This window comes from Anolis sagrei, chromosome 3, assembly GCF_037176765.1.
Source record: "Anolis sagrei isolate rAnoSag1 chromosome 3, rAnoSag1.mat, whole genome shotgun sequence".
Taxonomy (NCBI): Eukaryota; Metazoa; Chordata; class Lepidosauria; order Squamata; family Dactyloidae; genus Anolis; species Anolis sagrei.
The window spans coordinates 185,481,294-185,493,463 of record NC_090023.1 but is presented as its reverse complement, the minus strand read 5'-3'; the positions used below and the strand labels follow the sequence as shown (position 1 = coordinate 185,493,463).

Here is a 12,170-nt window from a genome sequence, read left to right as displayed (position 1 = left end):
AGATTGGAGAACCTACAAAGCGTAATTCTCACTGCTTAACAAAACGTACTGTCCACTTTGCATATAAAAAAGACCCTCCACGTCAAAGAGGGAGCCGTAGGAGGCCATCATCAAAGGAAGAAAACAAATGCTGCTAATTATTTTAAACAGAGATCATTTTTTTTAGTTGAAGGGGAAGGGAAGTCAAGAAATAAATCCAGAAAAGATCATTGTTTGTTTATATTTCGCCCCAGGAAATGGTCGAGAAATAGTTTCTTGCCAGAAAGGAGGAAGGATATTTACTGGAGCTGCTGGAAAAGAAACACAGCTGTAGTGTGGGAGTTGACTTACATATATGAAAACAGTGCCCTCTTCAGGGGAAGGCTGGGTTGGAATTGGTTCTAGTAAGAGATACAAACAAAATCATTCGCCCAAAATCATTTTTTAAAAAGGCTTTATAAATATTTACAGTTTAAAGAGTTATCTAGGAACTTTTTAACATTCTCTCTTAGAAAAAAAATATAAATTTGCATTGAGAGAATTGTACAATATTATACATTAAGCAGAAACAACTTAAATTAAACTGAGCAACTTTACAAGCTTCAATGACGTTAATAGTCTGAATTCTTGAACTGTCTAAAATACAACTCGAATGTATGTCCAAAATCCAGCATCCACCAGAGGGTGAAAATACTTGAATTTCTGTTGAAAATACCGTCGTTTCTTTCATATATTTTCTTCTTTCTGAGTCTGCATTGTAAGACATCTATGACATTGGCAATGCCTTTAAGTGTTCAGCAAAATCTACGGTGTTTTGGATGGCAGACTCTGCGAGATGAACTTTAACCAGTTTGTTCAAGTCTTCGCTGAGAAATGACTCCCCCGATAACGATTTACCCTGAAATGAATAATAATAAAAATAATAACACTTTATTAATATTCCGCTCCATCGCCCCGAGGGGATATACACAAACATTCAATGTCTTTAATACAGTGAAATAACAATGACATACAAATACACAGAACAAAGGTAAAGGCTTCCCCTTTCATCTCTGGCTTTCTGGAGACGGTACTCAATGGGCCATGGGGAGGTGCTCTTATTCCATTTCTAAGCCAAGGAGCCTGTTGTTCGTAGACATCTTCTGGTTGTGTTGCCAGCATGGCTGCATGGGCGCCTTTATTACCTTCCTATCAAAGCAGTACCTATTGATCTACTTACATTTGCATGTTTTTGAACTTAGAGGTTGGCAGGAACTAGGGCTAACAGTGGGAACTCACCCTGACCTGCGGTTTCAAACTGCCAACCTTTTGGTCAGCAGATTCAACAGTTTAACCCGCTGCACCACTGCAGCCCAACAAATATAACATGAACAATGGTTATAACTCTAAAGCAGTTGTCCCCAACCTGTGGTCCGTGGACCACCAGTGGTCCACAAAAACTAAAATATGGTCCGTGGCTTGACCATTACACCATTGCAACAAGAGCGACTGGTCTTGTGAAGCTCTCTAATAATGCTGAGGCTTATTCAATATGGTTTTCTGTGGGTGAGCAGATGGCAACTACTGGATGGCATATGTTCTGTATCAGAAACTAGAGCTGATGTGGTCTATCCAATGCATTTTTTTGAATCAGCACCCCAAATAACCAAACCAAATCTAAAGTTGGCCAAAAACTGATAGGTAACCCTTTTGGTACTCATGTTGAAAACTAGGTTGGGAACCACTGCTCTAAAGGGAGTAAAAATGTACAACTATAAAAGTAAAATAAGTTACTACAGTTCATATGTAGCATTATAGTATTTTAAAAGATGTTTTAAAAAAGTACCTTTTTCCTGGGAGGAACTGATGGGACGCGAGGATTGAAAGTCATTCCTTTCATACTGTAGGACTCAAAAAGTTCTGCAGGCGACCTGTGATGGTGGGAAGCCACAAACGTTTCATCTTCAGGTAACATTTTCAATGGAATATTTGTGCTCTAAACCATGGCTTCTAAAACTTGTCTCAATGTTGGGATCATGGAAAATTGGACAAGAGTAAATGTTGTCTGAATGTCACCCATTTACACAAATCTGTTAGCAACAGCCTGCAGCGTTCACAGTGGACTCTGCAGAAAAATGCTTCAGTTGTAATAATAATAATAAAATTAATTTATACCCCGCCACCATCTCCCCCAACGGGGACTCGAGGCGGCTTACATGAGGTCAAGCCCGAACAACAGATTACAATAAAATAAGATACAAATTGCAATAAAATAAACAACATAAAGTATAAAGCATATAAGCATATAAACAATATACACAAAACATAAAGAAGAAGAAGAAGCAGTAAACCAAACACAATGTCAATGAGCGGGCCGCATGTACATAAAATGATTTAAAAACTCAGGGTGAGATAAAGGAGCAGAATTATTTGTAAGGGAGAACTCATAGACAGGGAAATAAACTCCACTAAAAGGAAAATCAACGTCTTCAACAAGCCTTGCAAATCGCCTTGAGCCACCGATTGGCTGAGAAAGGCGGTATACAAATACAGTAAATAAATAATAAATAATTGTAAATGCTGATTTGTTATCAGTAAGCCAGGATTGTCCTACAAAATCCTGAGGAAGGCTTTTGGCAACCGGATCCCTTTCCCCCTCTCACCCAGGGATAATGCTGAATTTAAAAAGAGACTTTCCACCCAAGAGCATTGGAATTGGATTTATCTCATCAATTTGAATTCCCGTATATATTCAAGTATAAGCTGAGTTTTTTAGGGCTGAAAAGCCCCTTTCGGTTTATACTTGAGGGAGGGTCCTGGTCGGCTTCTATTTGGGTCTGCTTATAGTCAAATATATAGATAATCAGAGTTGGACAGTCTTATCTTAAATTACAGTTTTAATATCCGTAATATTAATGATTCAAAAACATTTAACCTACTGATGCTTCAATTAATGTAATTTTATTGGTATCTATTTTTATTTTTAAATGTACCAGTCGCTGCTGCATTTCACCCTTATCTTATACTCGAGTCAGTAAGTTTTCTCAGTTTTTTGTGGTAAAACTACCTTGGCTTATATTTGGGTCAGTTTATTCTCGGCAGCCATGTTTACTAAATGAAGTTGGTAGATAGAGGCTGAAAGATAGCAAAGCAGCAATTATTGTCTCCCTGCCTTTTTGTTGTCTACGTAAAACCCATGGTCTGATCCACCAACAGAAAGGTGATAGTTGGATTTAGACTATGCAGGAAAGCTATTTTTATATTCTGAAGAGTACATTTTAGGAATAAATTAACTACCTTTCCATCACTGCCCCAAACAGCAGGCCCACTTAAATGTTCATTTTTCTCACCTCCGGCTAAATTCATGTGCAAGAGCTTCCGATCCTTCACCCGGAGCACCAGCAAGAAGATGAGATGCAAATTTCTGAACAATTGGATGATAGTGCCGCTGAAAGGAAGAGCATATGAGCCAGATAAGAAGACCTGTACTTTAAAAAAAACCATGTATGTTTTCCTGTTTGACCAAAACATTCCCCACAAATTTGTTCAGTATTTGAGGAAATGGTATCGAGATTTCATTTTTAATTAATTTTTTTATTTAAGAGATACCAAAAACTACAAAGTACATAAACAGACATTTTAGGCATGACCAGCTACTAAGATTGCACGGCTATATTGTATATAAAGTAAAGGTTTCCCCTGACATTAAGTCTAACTAGAGTGTCTGACTCTGGGGGTTGGTGTTCATCTCCATTTCTAAGCCAAAGAGCTGGTGTTGTCCATAGACACCTTCAAGGTCAAGTGGCTGCCATGACTGCATGGAGTGCTGTTACCTTCCCACTGAAGTGATACCTATTGATCGGCTCACATTTGCATGTTTTCAAACTGCTAGGTTGGCAGAAGCTGGAGCTAACAACAGAAGCTGTAAACATTTTACAGGCACCCATTTAGATATTTCTGGCATCCATTTTGATTGCCATTTTTCCATATTTTTAATGCTAATTTTCTAGTTTCCTTGTAAATATTCCAAAACTTCCCTTCGAGATTTCATTTATCTACATCCTTGCTCGGCATTTTCTAGGTTCTCCTGCGTGATTCTATGGTATTCCTCAGCCAAAAGTCCTTCATTTTAGTAAAGTTCACTACCATATTGCTTTGACTGTAAGACGCCACTGATTGTAAGAAGCACCCTAATTTTAGTACCATCACCACCAACAAAAATACTTAAAATACAACTGATTCTAAGATGCATCCCGTTTTAGAAATGTTTATATAGGAAAACAAGTGCATCTTAGAATGGAAGAAACTCAGTATTATTTGAAGTTTAATGTATTTCCATGCAATCTGGGAGTGTTTCTCTCCACAGATATGGGGGTCATACTGTATTGGTAAACAAACATTGGCAACCAATCTATAAAGGATTCAGTTCAGTTAAATCTTATATAACTCAAACTTTTTACTCAAGAATGTCCGTCTAAATATTTATGGCCATAAATACTACACATCTTGAGGTTGCTGTAGGTTTTTTCGGGCTGTATGGCCATGGTCTAGAGGCATTCTCTCCCGACGTTTCACCTGCATCTATGGCAAGTATCCTCAGAGGTAGTGAAGTGTGTTGGAACTAGGAAAAAGGGTTTATATATCTGTGGAATGACCAGGGTGGGACAAAGGACTCTTGCCTGCTGGAGCTAGGTGTGAATGTTTCAACTGAGCACCTTGATTAGCATTTGATGGCCTGACAGTGCCAGGAGCAATCTTTTGTTGAGAGGTGATTAGATGTCCTTGTTTGTTTCCTCTCTGTTGTTGTGCTGTTGTAATTTTAGAGTTTTTTTTAATACTGCTAGCCTGGCAGATTTGATAAATGTGAATTTAATAATGTGTGGCAATTAATGGAATTGTATGAGTGGAGTTAATAATTTTGCAAACACCAGTAATATACTAAGGCCTGCAATGACACCTGCTTGTTGGACTGTGATTAAAACTTGCTAATTAGAACTGAAAGAAAACTCTGACAAGAATTGGGACAGTGATAACAGAAATGTTTACAAGGTTAAGGAAGTCAACATAAGATCAACACCAATCAAGAAGATTAACATCTGGCCAGGAAACCCAGATAGAGCCAGGATGGAAGAAGTCTATCATTAATTTACAATGTTGGGACTACATCAACATAACATTCCTAATAAAGACTCAGTCTAATAATGCTCAAAGTGTGGCAGACTGAGGAGTCTGTTCCACCCGCTATGCTCTGCTCCATGGGAAGGCGAGAGATAATGTACCTATGGAGAGTGGCAGATTTGCAAAGGAGCAATCTGGTCACTTTGGGGCTTCTTTCTCAAGGGAAGAGGAAGAAGTATGCTTTTGGAGACTTGGTTTTGTGCAGGGAGTCAGGTTCTGCCATATGGAAAAGAGATCTGGTCCTTGGCATTGTGCTTAGGGAAATAAGTTTTGGTGTTATGGCAGTTTTGGAACTATGCATTTTGACAGGCTGCATGAAAGCAGGGTCTGGCCTAACAGGTGCTTCTCCAAGGAGGGAGAAAATGATATGGTAATATTTGAATGCCTGAGGATGAATGCGTGTACATGTGGTGTGAATGTTGAATGAAAATATAATTCCCCTTTGTTTGTTAGCCATGTAATTGTAAATCCAATGTAGTTACACAGAATCTATATGTCCAATGTCATTCTCTGTCTAAATGTTTTTCTATAATCTGATAGACCCTCTCACACTGGAAATTGCAATAAAAAGAACCTAAATTGCAATAAAAAGAACCTATGCTTCAGTCTTTGAAAAGTTATTCATGACACGACTTACCTTCAGAGCATGCAGTTCCCACAGAGCAGTGTTCTGAGCATTACAGTATTCTGGCTCATCCAGCTCAGGGAGGTAAAGGCCACTTCCTTGGGACTCGTTGTCTAGGAGGAGGTCGGACTTTGGAAATGTCTTCAATATCCACGAAGGGGTTCATTAAAAAGAGAACAAAATGCACAGAAAATGAGACAATAATCACATGCGTTTCGCTATGCCTTGTTTACAAGATAAAAGGGGGGAAAAAAAGATCAGTTCAGGAAAACTAAGGTCCCTAAACATACCATATTTCATTGAGTCTAAGACGCCATTGATTCTAAGATATACACTAATTACAGTATATTTTGTATATTTTTAAAAGCATCCACAATTCTAAGATGTACACCATTTCTAGAAATGTTTATAAGGGGGAAAGTGCATCTTAGATGATGACAATGATTGTCATTTTGTTGTTGCTATTATTATTACTATTGCAGTATATAATAATAATAATAATAATAATAATAATAACAACAACACTTTATTTATACCCCGCTACCATCTCCCCAGGGGACTCGGTGCGGCTTACATGAGGCCGAGCCCAAAATACAACAATACAAGCAATAACAACAAAACAGCAATTTAAAAACAACAAAGCAATAAAACAATAACATAAGCATTATCAATAGGACAACACACTTTAAAATCTATGGGTAGGCCAAATGTAATTAAAATTAAAAATAATGCTGGACATGGGCGAAAAAGTGATGGGGCATGGTACCTGTTAAATGTCTAACACACCTTTATTTCATCTAGAACAAAGTAAACTGCAACTTACTAGTCTCCATAGATGCTTTACCAATTGTCAAAACATGATAGGAATATTTTATGTGCAGACCCTGTAGGAATCATTGCCTAAAACAAATGGGCAAGTGTGGTATCTGAGTCACATGCAGACCCACATGGATCGAGTATTTTTCAAAATAAATAAATAATGTATTTTACACAGGAATGTCCCAAAATAGTCTCTTGGGTGTGTGAAGGGCATCCTATTACTTTTGTTAGGTTTTATACTATGTATTAATGTTTTAAATGTTTTATGCTGTTCTTGGGCATCAAATCATTGCCTCTGTAAAGAGCCCTGAGTCCCCTGAGGGCTGAGAAGGGTGGTATACAAATATAGTAAATAAATAAATAAATTCCTGTGGATTTTGGAGACATCCTGGGTTCTGCAGGAGTAAAAAAATTTTTTTTTCAATTCTTTTTCATATAGGGCAACAGGTTTCCCTAATGATAACATGAAGCATTCAATGTTAAAATACAATGCGTAGCTCTACAATTCACAACTCTTGTACAGATATTAACCACGCTACAACTGGGAACATACATGCATTAATGATCTATTGATTGCCAAGATCCCAACACTGGAATTCGGAAGGACATGGAGAGCGAGTGAAGAAAGGCGCTTTATGAAAGCAAGAGCCCTCTGCTGGGAGACCTGTTTCCGGCGTTTTATGAGCATCGCATCCAAGCACTGCAACACAATGGCTACATCTTCGTTTGTGGCACCTGATACATAAATAAAAACCATTTTGAACATTAAAGTGTATATGAGTGTGTTTATGTATAAGGCATCTTCAAGTCTTGCTACTGTCCCTTTAATTTACTCAAGTAAGAATCACCAATTAAGAATCAAACACATGACACGGGCCAACACACATTTTAGTGCCTCATATGTTAGACCTATTTCTGGGTATAGCTGACTTGCCGATTCCAAAAAATGTGCCAGTTTCTCCCATAAGTTCTGGCTTTTGAGATATAGAACATATGCCATCAACCATGTTCATCTGTGTGTCCATGGAAAATCATGATGACCAAACAACAACAGTTCCATCTTGTCCCCTGCCTATCATCAGTTGGGTACCCCCCCCCCCCCCCCGGCACCAACTGCTGCTCTGGCCAGAGTGAAGAGAGAGGGGGGCAGAAGACAGTTCCATCTTGTCTCCTGCCTATATCATCAGTTGGGAGCCCCCCCCCCCCCCTCCTGGCACCAACTGCTGCTCTGGCCAGAGTGAAGAGAGAGGGGCCTACAGTTGAAGACAGTTCCATCTTGTCTCCTGTGCTTTACTAATAATATAATATAATACATTGTATATACATATAATATTTATAATATTATAATGTAATACAATATAATACCAACACAATATTATAATTATATATTTAATATTACATGTAATATTACTAATAATATTACAATATAATGGTGTGGTACAATATAGTAATATATAATACTGATATTGTACTATGCTAATTTAATATATTGTATGTATGTATGTATGTGTGTGTGTGTGTATATATATATATATATATATATATATATATATATATATCTTGTAAGCTGCTCTGAGTCCCGTTCGGGATGAGAAGGGCAGCATATAAATGTCGTAAATAAATAAATAACATCCTGAGATGGGGGAATTTATAATGACTGTTGGTTTTATTGATGGGTCTATGGACCATAATAAAATCATTCTGGTTGATGATTACCATATTTAAGAAACTAGAGATGCAGTCTATCCAATGCACTTTTCTGAATCAGCACCTCAAAAAACCTCAGGAACAGGCCTAGAAACCAAGACACCAAGAAACAAATATTTCTTGGTTAGGCTGTGTTGCCTTGCAAATGAAGATATATTGCAAAATTCCACTAAAAGGAATCACAGTGAGGATTTCCTTCAAATGTACTAGCCTGCTGATAGGCTAGAATGATACAAGCCACATATTACTAGGACCTAAAGAAAACAACCCTTGAAACTGGCTTTCTATATGGGCCACCTCACATTAGAGAAAAAAAATCTACTTAAAATCTGGCTTCTGCATCCTGCAGAATTCTGGGGTTTGTAGTTTTGGGAGGAGCCTTTAACAGCCTCACTAAACTACAAACCCCAGAATTCTGCAGGAGGCAGAAACTGGATTTTAAGTGGATGTTTTCTCTAGTATAATGAAGTTTAGATGGGTTGAAAAACACATGCTTTCTTAGTTCCTAGAGACACTAAGGGGATGCATTTCTATCCCGTCTGCTACAAAAGAAAAAGAAAAGAAAAAAATATTAAAGAGCTGCCATAACTAAAGTCATAACGAACTGTAGTATTGCACAATAAAACTATTTCAATAACTTACATTACTCCAAAAACATCTCCCATAATCATCAAGTGCATTAATAACATATTGAAAACAACAATTACCTGCATGGAGCATAAACAATGTCTTGTAAAGGTGTGTGTAGAACTTCAAGGGGTCAATGTTAAGGACATCACCTGGCCAAAATAATCAAGTAATCAGTTAAATCAGTTTGTTTTATAGCTACAAATGATTACACTCTGTAACATGATTTTGTTCCTACGTTATAAATGTCATTTCCTAATTGGCTTGATCATTAAAAAAATTGAAAAAGTTTGCTAAACTGCAAACCCTTTTGTTTTTGCGGGACATCCTGCAGCACATTTTGCTATAGTTTTTCAATGAATATCTCATAGAGTATCAACCAAGTCAACAGAATTTGTAGCAACCACAAAAACTAAGTTTCTGGAGTATTACAACTACTTTCAAAGTAAGTACTGCACAATTAAATAAGAAATAACTTTCAAATCAGGAACAGAAACTATTTCAAATTTGTTCCATTCCGTTATTAAACAAATGGCAATATTCTGTGTGATCTAATTTCTGCTGAAGGTGAGAATACCAGGGACTGATAAAGAGTCTTTATAGTATATTTCTTTGCAAAATGTTTTATGTGTTGTGAACATTCAAGGAATGCTGATGCGAAGTACAAAGAAAGTAAATGGATACAAGCCTAATCCAGTAAAGGTAAAGGTTTTCCCTTGACATTAAGTCTAGTCATGTCTGACTCTGGGGGGTGGCGTTTATCTCCATTTCTAAGCCAAAGAGCCGGCATTGTCCACAGACGCCTCCAAGGTCATGTAGCAGGCATGACTGCATGAAGTGCTGTTACCTTCCCACCGGAGCAGTACCTATTGCTCTACTCACATTTGCATGTTTTTGAACTGCTATGTTGTCAGAAGCTGGGGATAACAGCGGGAGCTCACTCTGCCCCCAGGATTCGAACCGCTGACCTTTTGGTCAGCAAGTTCAACAGCTCAGCAGTTTAACCTGCTGCACCACTTACTGGACTTTCCTAACCCAGTAATAAACCGAAAAATCCCCAAACATCTATCCCATTATATCTGGGGAGACGTACCAAGGTGTTACCAAAAATTATTTTTCCCTATGGCCTTCATAGATATCAAACCCTTCCACCAAAACAATAGCATTCACATGAATTATACACATGTCTTAACAAGAAAATCAAATCTTCTTACCTTGGCCAGATAAAATGTGAAAAGCGGAAAGAATACAGTGCAGGCTCTCTCTGTGGCTTAATGCCTAGAAGTACAAGAAATAAATAAAAAGTCTGCCATTTCTAGATGCCTGACTTGCACATATCCCATTGCCAATTTCCTGAAAATTCATACACACTGTTGTTTTCCTATCGCTGCTAGCAGTAAAGAAAAGACACTCTACATTTTAAGGAGAGATTGGGCTGTCCATCCAGACGAGAAAAAGTATCACCAACATGTACAAGTACAATTTTTCTATCAATCTGTAATAGATATTTCTGGACTGAAACTTCCACCTTCCCCAGCCAGGACAATGAAGGATATGAATTATATTCCAACAACATCTCAATGACTGGAAGTTGTCCACCCCAGAATTGATCAAAAGTCATTTTACTCATTAGAAAGCATGCAAACTTACTCCTGACGCAATGAGTGAATGCAAAACGAGCAAGAGATCATCGAAAAATTCCAGGTTTATGAGATGGGCAAACCTAAAAACAAAAATAATTAAAGTCATGATTTTCAATTGGGGGGGGGGGGCAAAATATTTTGTTCCAATTTACAACCATTTTCAAGTATCTTGCAGTAGGTTTCACTATTTGTCGCCCCCAGAACCCCAAGATCCTTTTCCTCCTCCATTTATAATTTTTAAACTAATACTTCCTACCAGACCTCCCACTCCAAAAATAGTTTCTGCATGCCACCTAATGGCTGATTTAGACATTACACAAATCTATTAGCAATAACATGCAGTGTCTCTACAGCTGTACTTCATGAAAAGAAAAATCAGCCTGGGTTGCCATGAATTTCCCGGTCTGGCCATGTTCCAGAAGCATTCTCTCCTGATGTTTCACCCACATCTATGGCAGGCATTCTCAGAGGTTGTGAGGTCTGTTGGAAACTACGCAAGTGAGGTTTATGTATCTGTGGAATATCCAGGGTGGGAGAAAGAACTCTTGCCTGCTTGAGGCGAGTGTGAATGTTGCAATTGGCCAGCTTGATTGTCCACAGCTGCATTGTATATGGTAAACTCCGGCAGAGGTGAAAGAGGATACCCCTAGTATTTTGCTGAACGTAGCATTTGTTGTATTTTCTTAGTGGGTCTGTAGATCATTTGTTGATTGTATTTCTTCATCAGCTTCCCTATGCGGTCCGTGGTTTCCTTGACGTATAGTAAGAACTCTTTTCCTCTGGGTGGATCTTTGTCTTTACTCTCATGGCTTGTTCTTGGTCTTGTCACTCTTTTGATCCGTTGGCCTGTAGAGCCAGTTTAAGTGGTTCAGTTCAACTTGGAGGAGGTAAACTGAACCACAGCAGAGCACCTGATGAACCAACCTGGACACAGCATATTATTTGAGAACACAGAAATTGGACCCCTCTAACAACCACCATGTCAGACTACACAGAGAAGCCATTGAAATCCACAAGCATGTGGATAATTTCAACAGAAAGAAGAAAACCATAAAAATGAACAAAATCTGGCATTCAGTATTTAAAAAACCCTCTAAAATCAGGACAGTATTTAAAGAGCAACACTCAAAAAACAGGGGAATTCCTGACATCATAATAATAATAATAATCATCATCATCATCTTTATTTATACCCCGCCACCATCTCCCCAAGGGGACTCGTGGCGGCTTACATGAAGCCAAGCCCAGCAATACAACAATGCAAATATACAACGTAAGAATACAACAATAGACTATAAAAAATGAAATAAAATACAAGAAACATTATAAATAAACACATCAGACCATAAAAAATCACAGTATTTGAACAGAGAATTAATCATAGTGGGCAGAGCTGGCATGAAAAAATCAGGGCCAGCTAACACCTTCCAACAAAGAATTCTCTGAGGCAGGAAGCAGCCAGGCTTTGAAGCTGCAAGGCAATTCACTGCAACATTCACACTTGCCTCAAACAAACAAGAGTTCTTTCTTCCACCCTGGACATTTGACAGATATATAAACCTCACTTGCCTAGCTTCCAACAGACCTTTCAACCTCTGAGAATGCCTGCCATA

At 38.2% G+C, this 12,170-nt stretch overlaps 1 protein-coding gene across 1 annotated transcript in view; it reads right to left on the bottom strand.

Moving 5' to 3' along the window:
• Positions 1 to 416: 416 nt before the first annotated feature.
• NOC3L (NOC3 like DNA replication regulator) overlaps positions 417 to 12,170 on the bottom strand; it is a 30,209-nt gene continuing 18,455 nt past the window's right edge. Inside the window, exons 14-21 of the mRNA XM_067465730.1 lie at positions 10,565 to 10,637; positions 10,129 to 10,192; positions 8,995 to 9,066; positions 7,134 to 7,315; positions 5,774 to 5,902; positions 3,309 to 3,406; positions 1,805 to 1,889; positions 417 to 877 (exon numbers count right to left, since the gene is read on the bottom strand). Coding sequence (XP_067321831.1) covers positions 746 to 877; positions 1,805 to 1,889; positions 3,309 to 3,406; positions 5,774 to 5,902; positions 7,134 to 7,315; positions 8,995 to 9,066; positions 10,129 to 10,192; positions 10,565 to 10,637 — 835 coding nt within the window. The 3' untranslated portion in view covers positions 417 to 745. The remainder of the gene's footprint in view (positions 878 to 1,804; positions 1,890 to 3,308; positions 3,407 to 5,773; positions 5,903 to 7,133; positions 7,316 to 8,994; positions 9,067 to 10,128; positions 10,193 to 10,564; positions 10,638 to 12,170) is intronic.